The sequence below is a fragment of the Beta vulgaris genome, chromosome 7 (genome assembly GCF_026745355.1).
Source record: "Beta vulgaris subsp. vulgaris cultivar EL10 chromosome 7, EL10.2, whole genome shotgun sequence".
Classification (NCBI taxonomy): Eukaryota; Viridiplantae; Streptophyta; class Magnoliopsida; order Caryophyllales; family Amaranthaceae; genus Beta; species Beta vulgaris.
The window spans coordinates 59,370,412-59,388,633 of record NC_079208.1 but is presented as its reverse complement, the minus strand read 5'-3'; the positions used below and the strand labels follow the sequence as shown (position 1 = coordinate 59,388,633).

The 18,222-nt window shown below is 34.8% G+C and overlaps 2 protein-coding genes and 1 long non-coding RNA gene across 3 annotated transcripts; 1 reads left to right on the top strand and 2 right to left on the bottom strand.

Annotated features, from left to right (window-relative positions):
* Positions 1–4,698: 4,698 nt before the first annotated feature.
* LOC104900211 (laccase-3) lies at positions 4,699–8,177 on the bottom strand. Its single transcript, XM_010687585.4, has 6 exons — positions 8,017–8,177; positions 7,499–7,650; positions 6,904–7,148; positions 6,676–6,804; positions 5,201–6,133; positions 4,699–5,021 (listed from the first exon to the last, which is right to left on the bottom strand). Exons 1-6 carry the CDS (start codon positions 8,116–8,118, stop codon positions 4,891–4,893), a joined length of 1,692 nt encoding a protein of 563 aa, XP_010685887.2. The 5' UTR covers positions 8,119–8,177; the 3' UTR covers positions 4,699–4,890.
* A 5,668-nt stretch (positions 8,178–13,845) lies between these two features.
* Positions 13,846–17,764, bottom strand: LOC104900210 (laccase-3). Its single transcript, XM_010687584.4, has 6 exons — positions 17,288–17,764; positions 17,013–17,164; positions 16,019–16,263; positions 15,786–15,914; positions 14,355–15,311; positions 13,846–13,983 (listed from the first exon to the last, which is right to left on the bottom strand). The coding sequence occupies exons 1-6, from the start codon at positions 17,423–17,425 to the stop codon at positions 13,853–13,855; spliced, it is 1,752 nt and encodes a 583-aa protein (XP_010685886.2). The 5' UTR covers positions 17,426–17,764; the 3' UTR covers positions 13,846–13,852.
* Positions 15,802–16,406, top strand: LOC125499405 (uncharacterized). The gene is made up of 3 exons (XR_007276277.1): positions 15,802–15,938; positions 16,026–16,124; positions 16,223–16,406. It is a non-coding gene; the product is annotated as an uncharacterized LOC125499405 (long non-coding RNA).
* Positions 17,765–18,222: the final 458 nt, after the last annotated feature.

Genomic DNA, 18,222 nt, shown 5'->3' with positions numbered 1-18,222 from the left:
ATTTTACCATACCTACAGCATATCAATGTTTGTGTTACAATTTATTGGTTGTATAATGCTTCTCTTTTTCTTTCCTTTGACAAACTTCTGTTTTTGTTACTCTGTACAATTGGTTGAAGACATTGATACAACCAACCTAATCAGATTGTGTCTCGTGGACCGTTGCAAATCAAGCTCATATTCTTGGTAAGCTCTTAAACTTACTATACGTATTTTTTATCTGCGAACATGATGTGTACGTCAATTACTTATTTGGTAGATTTTAATGAATGGTGAAAAGTGGAAATAGTAACGAGTTTGTGGTAAGTTCTTTAAACTTAGTATATGTGTTTTTTATCTGCTAACATGATGTGCGTACCTCAATGACTTATTTGGTAGATTTTAATGAACGGTGAAAAGTGATAACAGTAACGAGTTTGTGGTAAGTTCTTAAACTTACTATATGTGTTTTTTTTTATCTGCGAACATGATGTGTGTACGTCAATGACTTATCTGGTAGATTTTAATGAACGGTGAGAAGTGATAATAGTAACGAGTTTATAGTTCATACGAAAGTCTCGTATCAATATCTATGATAGGACTTTTGTATCCTTAAACATGGGGTTCTCTTCATAAATTATCATTCTAGATCCTAACCATCGAAATTATGTCAATGAGTAATAATCAAGTACTAAGTTTATGGTTTTGTCTCTTTTACACTTCACATCTCTGACTAAGGATTGTTGTTGAGTTTTTTTTTGTTTGTTCTTATACACTTTTCAAGTTGACCTCGTGATCTGCTAGTAGGTTTGGATATACCTGCTGCTCTAAGATTTCAAACGAATACACGAGTAGGAGATTAGTTTGTTGAACTATGATAATTAGTACTTGTTTAGGTCATGTTCCCAAACAACTCCAATAACAACAACGTTAGATTATTCATTCACTTTAAAAAGGAAAATAAATGTTTATTGTTCAGTTCGTTCGAGTCAGGGATAATTAAAAAGTTCTTTACTTGTTCATCTTAGGTAGCTTTAGTTGTCATGATATATAGGAAATCATTACCTATAGTAAAAAAACCTCCTAAGGTATGTTTACAAACAATGTTTTGGGTAATTTTCGTGGACTATATTGGCCTCATGTTTTAGTTATATAGTATACAATGTATAAATCATTTAACTATTCCCTGCCTCAAATTGACATCCCTTATATGTGTGAACTTACCAACAAAGTCTTCCCTAAGAGTGGTCTTGGTTGGTAAAGAGAGGTTTGTGGCAAATCTAGAGGTTTGAAATCATATTATAGGATTTGACTACTCAATCCTTTAGTTTGAGTGTGGTAAAGATAGGTTTCAATTAGCTGATTGCGCTCAAAAAACTCTTTTTGAAAAAGCTAGGGGGAGGACCTTTATGACATCAGAGGTTTGGGAATGAGCGGGTCAATTACATCTATGTCCTAAAAATTGTTGAAAATTACATTAATAAACAATTAAGGGTACAACAGTAGATTATGCGCACATGTCATTATTGGTCATTTTATACAAATATGTGACAATCAGACTTTAATACAAACAACTAACACAATAAGCTATCAGCTAATACAATCAGCGAAACCAAGGACCCTTGGGTCTAATGGTATGACTTCCTATCTCCTACATGGAAGATCATGGTTCAAATCTTGGTGGAAGCAAAATTTCAATATTGTTGGGGGTTGGGGGTTGGGTGGAGGGAGTTTGTGGCTTGTTGGGCCTCTGGGTGAGTGGTCCTGTGCGAGGGCAATCCAGAGGAAATTCATCTTACCATGAGTTTTCGAGAGGAGGTTAAAAAAAAATACAATTAGCGAACAACTATTCGCTAATTGCCAAACAGGATCATAATGTTTGGATTTGAGTAATGCATTAAGGAGGTAATGAAGATAAATCTAAGTGATAGAAGAGATGTAGATGATGGAAGGAGCAAGAGATGAATGGGGGAACTATATTTTTTTTCTTTCAGAAAATATGAATGGGGAACTATTACCTTCATTAGTACGTATATATCCTGAGGTTAGTTATTAATCCCCAAACGTGACACTAATTCTGAGCTGTTTACACAATAATTCAACGTGTAATTTTTGCCTATGTACACAATAAAGTCTGGCAAAGGCAAGGATATAAATTTCCGGATCAAATTGAGAAGATCTCCAAAATGCTATAGTTATTCCTATATAATCAAGTGTCAAGTAATATTTGATCAACTCTACAAGAATATGTGATTTTCAGTTTCAGATGGAGGTATGTATACAACTTACCATTTTTTAGAAATTACATGCAATGAACGCAAGGGCGGAGCTACTTGGTAACAAGGGGTAGCACATGCTACCCCTAATATTTTTTGAAAAAAAAAATAGTTTTAGCTACCGCTTAATTGGTGGCGAAAAAATTTAGCTACCGCTCCAAGCGGTCGCAAATGATGTTAGCGACCGCTCTGTCAGTCGCAAACTGGGTCCTCATTCTTGTTGAATAAAACTACAATAGTGTCATTGTGGCAACTGAAAAACTTGGAATGTTAAAGATGGTCAATCATTCCTTCTAGTGTATGTGCGCCACTCCCTTACTATCTTTTACATCTCTATCTTTTATTGTAGCTCTGCCAACTTCAACACCACAACTCTTACACCTATCTTTCGCTGTAGTTCTGCCAACTTAATGTTACCACTTTTACACCTCTATCTTTCCATGTAGCTCTACCAACTTCAACATCACCAGATCTCTACAAAGTAGAGATTTTTTGTTGCCTCCTTCTGATCAGATGGTATAGGGGTGTAGTGAGTACTAAACCAACGCTGACACTGATGACTAATGTGAGTGGAATCAAATATCTAGATTTCTTATTACTTCACTTACAAGGAAAAATAAATATCACAATTAACTAAATTGAGAGAACATTGGAGTAATAGAAGTGGTGTGTGATTAAGAATCAATCAAAATAATCATATAAACCAAAAAGACATGGCGGAAGCTATGGGCAGTAATCCAAGAAAGTGCATAATACAATTTTGTGGAGTGCACCAACATAAATTTTTGAGGAACAAAAAAAAATTTGTATTGTGTGTAAAGATATTTCAAAGTTATGATGAGAAAACAGGATATTAATCTCTCAGGACATTTTTTGTTCTAAAAGGCCCTAATAAAAATGTGGATTTTTTTGTGCATTAGATATAATCGTGATATTACGCTACCCCTAACAATAAATCCTGGATCCGCCCCTGAATGAACGTATTCTCAACTATACTATATAAAAATCTGATACAACCACTGCAAAGCTAATGTGGGATATATAATACGGAGTAATAAAGTATTATTACAAATTACATTTTATTGGAATAATTCTAGTTTTAAACATCATGCAGAATAATCAGTATTATTACAAATCACATTTCTCCTAGAGAGCATACTCATAAAATGCATGAATCGCCATCAACTACACTGGCTTATGACTTGCCTAAGTCCATGAATAACCCATCTAATAGTTCTGTTACCTGCATTGACAATAGAGCATTAGAGCCTTAGTATGACCATCATAGTTAACCCATTTTTCACAGAGATCAAAGAAAGATCTAAGGATGGAATCATGGAAACATTACTCGGAGAAATGATATCAGGTTCATGGGCCATGGATGAATCGAGCTCCATTGTTGGAATCGACGAAGATCAAACAAGTGTTTGCACTAGGTTGATTTCGAATAGTGAAACGACTTGTTATATGATTGATAAAAAAAACTATTATGTTTGTCAAATATCTCTAATGATCTATCGAAAAAGTTTATAAAAAAAAGCTTATATCTTACTTCCTCTATTTCTTTTTACTTGCAACGGTTTGACTTTTACGCTTGTCAATGCATAATTTCAACTATCAATAAGTTTAATTACCAATAAATAAAAATTATATAAAGTATTTATTCGAAAAATATACATTCAGACGAATGTAACAAGATCCTACATGAATATGTTTTTGCTTAACTATAATTCACTAAACATAAACTAAGTAGAGTTGGTGAATAGTGTAAAAGTCAAATCGTTGCAAGTAAAAAGAAACGGAGGAAGTATATGAGATCAAACTAACAATATTTTACGCACTAGCAAGTAATTTGAGACATAAAAATGAAAGTTGGAGCAATAAATTTGAGTTGGAGCAAATAATTTGCTTTGGAGGGACCAAGGGCTTCCTCTTGCCCTTTATTGCCATATCTAGTATCTACGAAATTCCATATTAATATTTTACGTTTACATGATGTCTATGTGGTCTTTCAATGTGATCATTTGGAAAAAAAAAATACGCATGTATAATGAAAAGAGAGTTTGTCTTATAAGAGATCGCCTATTTTTAAATTAAAATTAGTGAATGGTAAGCTTGATATTAAAAAGAGAATTAGCCCAATAATGACTAGGTTAATTTCTTTCGGTGACTAGTTTAATTAATTTAATGACTAGATCTACTTTTATATTAAAACTAGACCGCCTCTTTTAATATTTTTTGATGAAAAGAACATGCGATTTTGTCTCCCAAATCGTACAATCCAAACCTTGACCGTCAATTCCTCCGATTAGCTGTTTTTTTTAAAAAAATTCTTAGCTCATGATAATATTTATAGTGCTGCTGGTCAGACAAGTTTTTTTTGGTAAATAGATGTGATTGACGAAAAATACATATGCTAATAGTTGATATTAAGGCATATAACTCACGGTTACAAAAATGGAGAGGTAATTTATAGAGATTTACCCTGTTCCGCACAAACAGGTACCAAGAAAAATGACAAACATTACATTATTTTGTGATGAGACTGTCCTTTGAGCTTGAGACATAGCATCTTAGTCCTTCAATTAGAGCTTTTAACTTATAGACGGATCTTATGCGAATCCAATGTGTTTACTTAGCATTGAGGAAGATCTCGTGGTGGGGCTTCCAACGTCTGTAATTCGCCGACACCATTCTCAACCAAGAATACCATAGCCAAACCCCAGCTAATATGAACATCCAGGTGACAGTGCATTAGCCAAACCCCTGCACGAACAAAAGATAAGAAACAGAAGAATTAGATCACGAGTTAGTTTAGTTGGTAGAGTTTTGGGGGGCGGTATGCAAGACCTGGGACTGAATTTCGTCTAGACCATTACCCTTTATAACTATGCACCTAAAATAAATAACAGATGGTTTAGTGTATGAGATTTGGTAGGACTCACCTGGGTTATCAGCTATAAACCGAATAGCAACCCATCCACCAGGAGTTGTTCCAACCGTGTTCCTTACTGGTGGATCAACCAGGTTGAATCTAGCAGGATCTGTTTGTGGATTAAAGTTACCTTTACCAGTACCAACCACAAAGAAATGGTAACCGTGGAGATGCATTGGATGATCTTCAACTGTGACGATATTAGTGTTCTGTAAAATTATCTGTACATGTGATCCAAACTTCAACTTGTAAAGTTTTGTCCCTCGAGTAGGTGTCCATAAACCTCTGCTTACGTTTCCAGTATAATCGAATTGCAGTGGTGGCACTGGAGGGAAGTCAGTGGTGAAGACACCAGGAGTATTTTGGTACATTGCTTGTAGTATAGAGTTTCTTCTTGGTAGAACGAATGATACGTTGTTCATGCTAGCAGTGAACATAGTGTTGTTAGGTGCTTGGCAGCGGAAACTTGGCCGTGAACAGTTGATTGACCCGAGGTTGACAGTAAAAAAGAGGTTTTGATCAATTTGAAGTGGGACTTTCCCACGAGAAATGCTCCTAAATTGAGCTGTGAATGAATTTGCAGTGTTTGTGTCGTTCCATGCTGGTAATTGTGGGAGGACTGGTCTTGAAAAACGTTGTGATGTGTATTCGAGGATTGCAGTTGTGGTGGTGTTGTCAAAGGCAACCCCAGGAGCACTGGAATAGGCTGTAGCTGCTATGTAGTAGCGGCCTGGTGGCTGGTTCGCTGTAATAAGGACATTGGTTGTTTGTCCTGGCCCAATCATGACAATGTTAGTGGTGAATGGTTTGGTGTAAGCTGCATCTGCTTCTACGACTGTCATCTGGTGGTTAGCAATTGCGAAAAAGAGTTGTTGATTGAGTGCAGCATTGATGATCCGCAGGAGAATTGTTTCGCCGGCTTTAACAGGAAATGTAGTTGTATCTGCAAGACAAATGATGCAGTTGTAAAAACAAAGCCCCTATTCAACTGGAGTAACCAAACATATTATAAACATGTTTGTAGTCTTGCTAGCTATAGTCCCTCACTCGAACCAAAATTAGCCAACAATGACCAGAACCGACATAACCCAACCTGAACCTGAAACAACACATAACCCAACCCAGACCGACCTGATTGGGCACCTTGTTGTATCATTGAAAAATAAACCTTGTTCTTTACAAGTTGAAGTTTGGATCACATGTACATATAATTTGGAACAGGATTTGGAATAGATTCTCCTTCGAGGATGCCTTTATATGACTTTCGTCAGAGAAGGGTATTTTGTGGTTTTTCTAATCAAACAATGGGTATATATTAGAAAAAAAACTTCCGAATATTGAATGATTTTGTCCGTCTCTAAGATGAGGTTATCATGACGTGTGCTTCAGTGTCTTTCTTAACACTTCATCTCTAATCTGCGCACATATTTATACAAATGTAGCAAAGATAGAAATTAGTATGTCAAATTCTAGTTGAAACCAAACCTCGACTAGAGCAGCTGTAGAGATCCCCAGGTTGACCATTAATAGTATATGCATCAGACACATTTGGACCTGCTCCTGTTATCATAGACTGTTGAAGAACTTGCATAGGGTCTCTGTTCCACCATTCCCCTGTCACATTCCAATTTCATAGTCCCATTATGTAATTTTCAGATTTTGTTGTTGAAATTTACAAGTTATAAATCACCTAAGTAATGCATTTTGTGTTACCTAAGATTAGAGGAAATTCTCTTGCAGGTTTTGGGAAGGGATATGAAGATCCGAGCTTCGGATAAATGACTAGAGCTCCATATACAGTGGCTCGCAACCATTTGCTATGAGCGTGCCACCATAACGTCCCTTCTTGCTCTTCGATTGTGTATCGGTATGTGTAGGTTCCTCCTGGCCTAATTGGACATTGTGTCACATACTCAGGTCCATCTGCCCATGGTGTTCTCATTTGACGTATTCCATGCCTAAATGAAACGTTTAGAACATGTTAATTTATATTCTCACGACGAAAAATGCTCAAAATTAGAACTCCATATGCACTCATATAAACGCACCACTTTGACTTTATAGTGAAATAAACTCTTGAAAATTTGACCTTTATTAATGGTAATAGATTAGAAAAAAGTAGATGTATTATGTTAGATTTATTCCAATTATATTTTTTGAAACATAACGTGTATGTTTTTTTCTTTAATACATTGTTAATGTTGATAATGATCAGATGTATTGAACATTGTAAAAGTCAAAGTGGCGCGTTTATTATTAAGAAAAAGGCCGGGAGTAAGATTTAAAAATAGATGCAAGTGTAGTTTACCAGTGGAGAGTGATGTTGTATTTGCCAGCATTAGTAGCTTTGATGACTACGGTGTCTCCGTTGCGCACCTGCAAGGTTGGCCCTGGAAATTGACCATTCACCGTCATGATGACATGGTTGTTGCACAGCCTCTTCACCGGCGTTGGTTGGATCTATTATATCATCACAAAAAACACAAGTAAGAATAGTTCAAAATTTGAATTTACATGCATGCATGAAAGTCAAATACATAATGAGCAAGAGTGATTACAAGGATTTCAAATGTGAGTAAAATTGAGTACTACAAATGTTATGAAATGATAACTTAAAGGTATATATATTCAGCTTCCAAACTCGAGTTTTGTTTTAAATAGGTTAAACTTGAAAGAATTTAGCTTGGAAAAGTTCGATACTCGAATTCGAACGTAAGTTTTTCAAACTGAGTTGAGCCAAGTTAAGCTGAGAAACCATAAGCTTACGCTTTGCTTAATTATTGTCACTCTTATGAACGTAACTAGAAAGGAAAATTAAAGACATACAACGAAGTTGTGATAGTGTGTCTCTGCTCTTGCTAAGCAAGCATATGCCAGAATTATGGACAACCCAATAATGAGGCCACATTGTTTGGTGTGTAATTCCATCTTGCTTCTTACACTAGTAAAGTAGAGCTTTTTAGAAGTTGTTTGTGAGTAGTATCGAGAGAAGTTGGATATATATATACACACATTTAGAACATATGGATTATGGAGTAATAACCTAATACTTATATATTTAATATATTCATGTGAACTGCCATGGAATGTAAGTTGTTTATATTTAATGTAGATATTAGGTTTTAATCAAGTACTTAGTCCAACTCTCCAACCATAAAGAGGATTTGGTGCACCCATTTTCCTGTCAATTTAAGATGGAAATTAAGAGCGCGAGTAACGGTAGGTCCAAGTTTAGAGATCTATGTATTATTGAGCTCTAATTTTCTTTTCGTAGATTTTATTTCGGAAAAGCGATATGCAGTCGTAATGGTTGCATATAAGAAGTTAAAAATGGAAAAAATATGTATAAACTGATTCATTATTGCATTAGGTGATGTATAACATTTACGTAAATTCACAACTTATTATTCCATTTAAGATAGTATATTTATGTCTTATATGCCACCATTCGGGATGCATATAGCATAACCGATTTTATTTTGATAACCAATAAATAAACAAAATAGAAACAAATATCCAAAATCTAGTTCTTTTACTGCGTATGACTTTATCAGCATGAGCTTGACGCACTTCACGTCCTATGACCTTGCCAAAGATATAAAAGTATTATTAGACTAACTTCAAGGATATTTTAGAATCTAATTGAGATTAGGGCTCGCCATGAGTAGAGCAGAGCCGAGCTGAACTATAATATAGTTCGGCTCGAGTTGATTAATTTTATCGAGTTCAAACTCAAATTCGAATTCACCTTGAATTGAGATGAATGACACCTACTTCCTTTCTTTTATAGGTGCAACACTTTCAATTTTACATTATATGAAAATATGGAATAAAGATTATCATTTTCGAGTATATAATGAAATGCAATTTACTTATATAATATTATTATCAATAACTAAAGATGTTAATGGTCAAAGTTAAAATCAATAAAACAACTATTTTGAGAGATGTAAAAAAAATATTCTTTTACCTAAGCTGATGGTTGAGGTCCCAGGAATAGATTTATACTCTATCACGCCCCCTCACGCAAGAGCCCTTTGGGCGATTTATACTCTATCACGCCCCCTCACGCAAGAGCCCTTTGGGCTTGAAGTGTGGATGCAGCATAGGTGCACTAAATATTCCACTGAGAAAGGAGGGGTGGAGGAGATTCGAACCCGTGACCTTTTTGTCACGCTGGCTCTGATACCATGTCAAAGGACCAACTCAACCAAAAGCTTAAGCTGATGATTAAGGTTCCAGGAATAGATTTATCCTCTATCAGTAATTATCCTTTTGACTTGTCTTGCTATATGATCAGGTGTTCTTCAGTCTTAAAAAAGCAACGATTAAGTAAATAGAAAGTAAAGGTTGACTATGGACTACAAACTGTGAAGATGGGGTGAAGGTCTTCATATAGAAAATTCAAAGGTTTTAAAACCTTAATTTCTTCCATTCATACTGACTTTGTAGCTTGTTCGTGCAACATTCTTGTTTGCAAGTACTTAACAAGTGACCATATAACATAAACACGATGTTAAACTTTTATTATTGAAGTGAAATATTACTAGAATTTAATTATGAATATGAATATTTTACTGTTGAAGTGCAATATTACTACAATTCAATTACTCATCAAACATAGAACATATTTTTACGGAAAATAGAAAATATTTTTTAAAAAAAAAAATAAGTTGTAAACAAACATTTGCTTATCGAAAATGGAACAATTCTCATAGAAAATAGAACATAATTTTCTGCTAGAAAATAAGTTTAAAACGAACATTTATTGAAATAGAACAGTTGCTTATTGAAAATAGAACAATTTTACGAAAAATAGAATATATATTTTTGCTCAAAAATATGCTTAAAACGAACATTTATTGAAATTAAACATTTACTTATTGAAATTAGAATAATTTTTCACGGAATATAGACCATGTTTTTTTCGCTGGAAAATATGCTTAAAACGAATATTTGTTGAAATAGAACATTTACTCATTGAAAATAAAACAAATTTACTAGATGCATCTGGTATACTATGTTATCGGGAGCGCAATAGAATTTCCACAAGTTCTAAATAGGGAAAAAAAAAAACCAAGACTTTTAGGTGGAATGTATATATCTCCCTTTCTCACATCTTTGATTTTTGACTTTCTTATCCCAACTTGCATTCACTCCAGATATTCAACTCGTTATTCTTTAAAAATCAAACGTCAATTACCAAATATGATCAATTTTTACAGATTTTGATAGATTTACAAAGTCTTATTAATGTGGTAAAAAGTTTGTTTGCCTAACAGTATCATATGAAACCCACCATTATTACTGAAGAGTAGTATCTAACCTAAGCAGATCGTGCCTATGCTGCCACTAGGCAGTATCTATTTTCGTGCGATTATTAGCTGTGATTTGACCATATATTTGTGTGTTCTAATTTGATTTGTTTAATGTAAATTCTTGATTACATGCATGCACTCGTTGTCATTGGTTTCTTTTTTACTCTTAGACCTATTCTCCTTACCTTATTTTCATTTTAGTTCAGTTTAGTTTAGTTTAACTCAGTTCAACTCTAGTAATATTTTTACGCTCACATGTCACTATTCATTTCAGTTCAATTCAGTTCAATTCAGCTATTTTATATCGAAGAAAACATACCCTTATTTAGTTAACCTAATTGTTTTCAAGAACAAGGCGAATTGTAGTTTTTAAAGTATATTCTTCATATATTGATTCTCACCATTTTATTGTTCTCAACTCTACTAGGCTCAGGCTCGGCTCGTTGAGGTCGCGAGCCGATCTCGAACTCGAGTCGAGCCCTCTCGAGTTGAGCTTTGACCGAGTCGAGCTCGAACAGTTTGCGAGCCACCCTGGCTCATTAACACCCCTACTTGCTTCCAAAGCTTCCATTTTATTTTCACAGGAATTTAGCTTTGACTTTTGCACTTCAAAGGCAACAAAATTTCACACTATTTCTCATTATTCTGGGTTTGAATATGAATTGTCTCTATAATGAGAATGTCGTGTATTTTTGTTATTGTCTATGGTATTAACTTTTGGTAAATGAATTTTTTAGTCGATTGGATGTTAATTTAATTTTATTGATTCTTAGTTTTTTTATTGGCAAGTTTATGTGATTGATTGTTATATGAGTTGATTAGGTTTAATAAAGATTATATATCATTTTGCTCCCTTGGAAAAAAGGGCTTCCTCTCTACAGCGATTTCCGCCGATAGTTGCTTTCTCACCGTGACGGTGCGCCTCCGTTGCGGCAGCCTTAATCCTTAGCCATGGCTGAGGATATCACAACAATCTGTTCTAGGCTACGTTTAGATGATGAAGAAGAGACGGTTTTGGATCTTGAAGTTTTAAAACCTACTTGCGAGGCTAATAAGATTTCTCTCCTTCTACTTGGACGAATCTTGACTGAGCGAACATACAATATTGAAGCTTTCAAACGTACGATCACAAATGTTTGGGGCTTGTCTCATGGGGTTGCTATTAGGGTTTTAAGCCCTAATCTGTTTGCCTTTCAATTCTTTCATTGGAAGGATCTAAAGAAAAAGGTTTAATAGAGATTTGATTGAATTATTTTTGGCAAGTTTATGGATTTAATGAGTTGTGGAGGGGTGAATATTTAAATTGATAGGGGGACACCATTGCTCCTCCCTTGGCTTATATGATAAAGATATATTTATGTAAAATAACATCTTTACAAATCTTATTTGTCTGCTAATATGATTAGAACTATCATTGTAACGCTGTAAATATTGATCAATGGAATATAATAAAACGAAAAGTTTACATTATCTAACACGTCCTTTACACGCGTGTATAAATTAAGAACCCCAACTCATTAAGACTTAAGAGGAACCAAGGATGTATTGACCTAGTGTTTAAGATTGGGGTGATGTGAACGATAGGTCATAGGTTGGAATCCCTCTTTCTTTCGTTTGTATTACCTTCGTGGCTCATATGGATAAATAAATATAAAAGAAGACTTAAGAGGAACAAAAAACAAAACGTCTGCGACACGATATAGGAGGATTAGTTATTGACAACAATCAACAATGTACCAGTTCTAGGAATAATTTTGGGTGTTCCAGCAACTCCAACGACTTAAAGTGCTAATTATACTACTTTATTAGTTTGCTGTAATTTTAGGAATAATTTTGGGTGTCCAGTTATGATGTTTATTAGTTGATAGAAATTAAATTTGTTGTTGAAGTTCCTAATTTACATAATTATTCTGCATATTGTTTAAAAACCAGAATTATATACTAAAAAAGTAATTCGAAATCATATAATAGTAACATTTAAATTAGACAATACTATCTCTATTTTATAATACATGCATCATATTTCTCTTTAAATGTTTCACAATACATACATTATTTCCTCATTTAGTTAAAATCAAGTTTAGCTTCATGTGACCTTCAAATTATCATTGTTTTCTAAATTACGGACAAAATGGTGATGGTCCAAGGTCAATTTTAGAATATGTTGCACGTAAAGGAGTAAAAGACATAGGTCATGTGTACTGTGTACATATTTACAACGAGTTCGGATCCTCTAGAGTATTAATACAGCTCTACATGATAGAGTTGTATCTTAATCGTATATTTCAAAATCAAGGGCTCATAATGGTGGAAAGAGTTCGGATCTTCTAGAGTTTTAATACAACTCTATATGGTAGAATTGTATGTTAACCGTATATTTCAAAATCAAGGGCTCATAATGGTGGAAAGAGTTCGGATCCTCTAGAGTTTTAATACAACTCTATATGGTAGAGTTGTATCTTAACCGTATATTTCAAAATCAAAGGCTCATAATGGTGGAAAGGGGAAATTTAGGGAGTGAATTTAATGAGAAAAAATAGGGGAAATTTAGGAGCGCCATAATGTTGTATCAGATACTAGTGAGCTAGAATAACTTTGCAGACAGGAACAGGATATACTTCTTTGAAAATATTTGTTATTGTTGAAACCCATTAAAAGCCCACTTGTGAGTTGTGAGTTTCTCAAATTGGAAAAAGAGGAGAGATTGTTACACTTTATAAGGTAGAAGAGTTAGTGAGTTACTCCTACTATCACCAATTGGTTTTAGTATGAAACCTCCTTTGGGTTTATAAAGTGGACCAAAACTCTCCCCCTCATTGTTCGAGTCACCCAGGCCCGTTTCGTTATATCTTGTTTTGTTCTTGTGAAATGTTTTTGTCAAAACGTTGAATTACATAACCTGCTGTTTTTACTCATCTCATGTACATATGTTCAAACTTAGGCCTAAAACCATCTACTAGCTTAATTGGAGCATTAGATGCAACTTTTCTGTTCTTGTAAAATGTTGACAAAATATGTAGCAAGATATTACTCGTTCAAATTGCTCTACCAAAGATGTTGACAAAATATGTTGCAAAAATCAACCTTCATTTATGCTCCAGTATCTGATACAGCAAATTTGGTTAGTTGTATATGAATATGATTATTCAACAACTAAACCTAATGTACCAATATAGTAATACAAAGACTAATATACTAAAATGTACTTACTACTTAATAATATGTACAGAAGAAAATGGTACATTGATATTAATGAATTATGTAGAATGTTTGCTAAAGTTTATGACTTGGGACAATGAATCATTACTTTCTAATATCATCTGACTGTGAAGCTTACATCATGCTCAACATTGTGGAAGATCTAAGGGCGGTGGCTCTATCGACTGCAGTTCGCCGTCACCATTCTCAACCAAGAAGACCATAGCCAAACCCCATGTAAGATGAAGATCAATGTGACAGTGCATAAACCAAACCCCTGCTTTGACAGTAAATAGGAGTGTAAAGAACCAATAAAAGTGAGAAACTAAAACAAATTTAGGCTTTAGCCTTAAAAAATGAGTTTTGTGTTTAGATTGGGTTATTTTCAATGAAAGAACAAAGGCTTAGTATGTGTATATATAATATACAATATACTACAAAAGTTTGCACCAATAAAACAATATACTACAAAATTTAGATCCTAGTCATTGCACTTGCATATAGTTTATGCAGAATGTTTGCATGAGCTTATATGAATCATCTATATTCTTTTACTTCGAACATACATGTGATGAAAATAACATGTATGTGAGAGTATGATGCGCGTCATGCTCCTAGTGTAGGATCTAAGCATTGCTAGTAAATTACCTGGATTATCAGCAATGAATCGGATAGCAACCCATCCACCAGGTGATGTTCCGATTGTATTTCTTATAGTTGGATCAACCAAATTAAATCTAGCCGGATCTCTATTTGGATCAAAGTTACCTATACCAGAACCAACAACGAAGAATTGATAACCATGAAGATGCATAGGATGATCCTCAATTGTGGAAATATTAGTGTCCTGTAGAACAATTTGTACAGTAGTTCCAAACTTTAACTTGTATACTTTAGTTCCAGAAATAGGTGTCCATAAACCTCGGCTTACATTACCAGTATAATCAAACTGCACTGGTGGAACTGGTGGAAAGTCTGTGGTAAAAACACCAGCAGTATTCTGATAATACAGAGATTGAAGTATAGAATTCTTTCTTGGCAGTACAAAGCTTATGTTATTAATACTCGCAGCAAACCTCGAGTTATTGGGGGCTTGACAACGGTAACTTGGACTCGAGCAGTTGATCAGTCCTAATCCGACTGTAAAAAAGAGTTTTTCATCAATCTCTAAAGGAACTTTTCCTTCATACATGCTCTTAAATTGAGCTGTGAATGCATTTGCGGTGTTAGTGTCATTCCAAGCTGGTAATTGTGTGAAAATTGGTTGTAGAAGACTTCCTTTATTGGACTTGCAAGGTGCAGTTTTGTATTGAATGATTGCAGTAGTAGTTGTGTTGTCAAAGGCTATCCCTGGACCGCTAGAATATGCTGTAGCTGCCATGTAGTAGTGTCCTGGTGGTTGATTAGCGGTAACAAGGACATCAGTTGTTTGTCCTGGTCCGATCATGATAACATTGGTTGTGAACGGCTTGGTGTAAGCAGCATCCGCGCTGACAACTGTCATTTGGTGGTTGGCAATTGCGAAAAAGAGTTGTTGATTGAGTGCAGCGTTGATGATTCGCAGGAGTATTGTCTCACCAGCTTCTACAAAGAACCTTATTGTATCTGCATTGTAATTCAAGCAATCATAACCTCATAATGGGTAACTCATAAGTCTTATCAAAAGTTGATAAACAGATCAGAGCATGTCGAGTTTAAGAGTTAACAGGTTGATTACCTTAAGTCCTTGATCCTAACCTGACCACCTTATTAGCAAGTTATCTGATTCGTTTATCACATATTTATCAAACAAATATATATAAACCAATTAATTAGCATGATGGGTTAAGTAATTCACTCTGTCTGTATGAAATCTTGCGCAACTAAATCAAATCGAACAATCAAAGAATGGATTCGAGATTTGGACAAGAATAAAACTTAGACTAGTACAATTTACAAGCCACTCTTTTATGCTTGAAAGTTCAACTCTAATTTACCATTAATTGTATATTCAAGTTGTCACATTAAGGTACACATAAGGTTGAACTGCAAACTCTGCAAGTGCATATAAATGTAGTACATAGTAAGTTGAGACCAAACCTGTGCTTGAACATTGGTAAAGATCTCCAGGTTGACCATTAATGGTATATGCATCAGACACATTCGGAGCTATTCCGGTATTAAGAGCCTGTTGAAGGATGTTCATCGAGTCTCTATTCCACCATTCCCCTGTCAAGCACAACAGTTTTCGCGGTACAGTCTAACCACATCATGATCTATTCTTATCATGTACATAAGTGTCAAAACTCTAACATGGTGTTACTTTGTGTTACCTAGCAGAATAGGAAATTCTCTAGCAGGATGTGAGAAGGGATATGAAGATTCGAGCTTCGGATATATAACTATAGCTCCATATACTGTGGCTCTTAACCAATAAATGTGAGCATGCCACCACAATGTGCCCTCTTGCTCTTCAATAGTGAACTTGTATGTGTAAGTTTCTCCTGGTCTAATTGGGCATTGTGTCACATATGCAGGTCCATCTGCCCATGGTGTTCTCATTTGCCGGATTCCATGCCTATTCGATAGAATTCAGACTTCGAATTCGTGTTAGATTATCAACAATAATTCAGGATATCAGCTAGTCTACTATGTTCTCATCAAAACGGTGTTCCTTTTCTCATCAAAAACTGAACTTCTATTCATCGCTCTGAAAGTACTTAAAATCTCCCCAACTACCATGTAATTGTACCATTATACCTTTGGTTGCTTTTACAATTCTCTCTCCACCACCACCACCTAAAATCACTAACCACCAATTGTTACCTCCAACCCACCGACGACACCAATGTCTTCCGACGAGGTAATTTTTTTTCCGATGAGGTAAAATTTTTTTAATGAATTTCATGGGGCTAACGTGTGGCCTGCTTTGGCCCCATGGACACAACGTATGGCCCCATGGACGTTGTGTCCATGGGGCTAACGTGCAGGCCACACGTTAAGCCCATGGAATTCGTTAAAAAAAATTTACTTCGTCGGAATTTTGTGCTCGTCGGTGGTGATCCTAGGTGGTGATAGTCGGTGGTGATGGTGAAGATGAGAGAATATGAATTAGAGTAGGAGTCAAGTTGGAGTTGGAATTAAAAAATTATAGTAAGGATATAATGGTAATTTTAGAGAGGAGTTGGGACGTTTTAAGTAATTCGGGAGCGACATTTAACAATCCCCGGAATCTTTTTAAGACACATTTCGTAAGACACTAAAAACTAGGGTACACAAACTTGTCTAAAACAGCCTGAGTAACATAGACTAATGACTACCACTTACCAGTGAAGAGTGATGTTGTATTTGCCAGCGTTGGTGACTTTGATGACTACGGTGTCTCCGTCGCGTATTTCGAGGGTCGGCCCCGGAAATTCACCATTCACCGTAAGAATGTGGTGTGTTTTGCACAACCTCTTCACTGGCGCTGGTTGGACCTGTTACATTCCCATAAAAACACAAAATATATCAGGTGTAAACAAAATTTAAAACTGTACGTAATTTCAATTTTAATGCATGAAATAAAGTTCAATCACACGTGAACCTAAGAGAAAACATACAACAAAATCATGATAATGAATTTCTGCGTTTGCCAAACAAGCTACAAATGAGAATAACATGCAATAAACGAATAAGAGACCATAATTTTTGGTGTGTAGCTCAACCATATTGTGTGTGGAGAATTCGAGCACAAACATCAAAGATGTATAAACATACAATAATTGATATCACGAGTTCATGTCATTGTACGTTGACGGGTAGGTTTCTTATTGAACACTCAGTCCAACCATACAAAGGATTTGTTTACCCACTAGGCCTGTCAATTTTGTTGTCAAAAATGAAAATTGTATATGGCTTAGTAAGTTATAGACACCAAAAAGCACAATTTTCAAACTTAAAAGTATTGCGTGTTTGTTTGTTTGTTCAAAACGCGCCAACATCAAATATCAGAAGTAATGTAAAAAAAAAAAAATTACCTTAGGGTATAGAATGTATTCTGAAATTGAATTATTTTTTTAGAGTTTAGAGGACTAAAAATATATAGAATAGGGCGCCCAAAATATTTAAGATAATCTGTTTTGTATAAGAGTTAAGACTTTTGAAATACAAAGAACATGAGTTTTGTTGATTTTTTGGCCTTATTTTCACTTATTTTAGGAAAAATATATTCCATTAAGTTCTCAAAAGTTAGCACAAAAAAAATTTAGATACAACGTAACTTAGGGCTAATAAGTTTAAAAAGGTTAATTTAGAAATTTAGACCCACAAGGACTATTTAGGTTTAATTTACAAATATAATTAGTTCTAAGCATTTAAGTCCAAAACCACTATACTCCTATGTTTAGATAAGTCAAATTAATTTATAGTTCATAAGTTCACATAAGTTCAGTTGGATATAAAAAAAGTTTCTATAAATTTAGATAATTATAGTTAAGGAGAAAAGAATGCGGAAAGAAAAATGTAGACGACTCATTTGTGGTTTAATTTGTACATT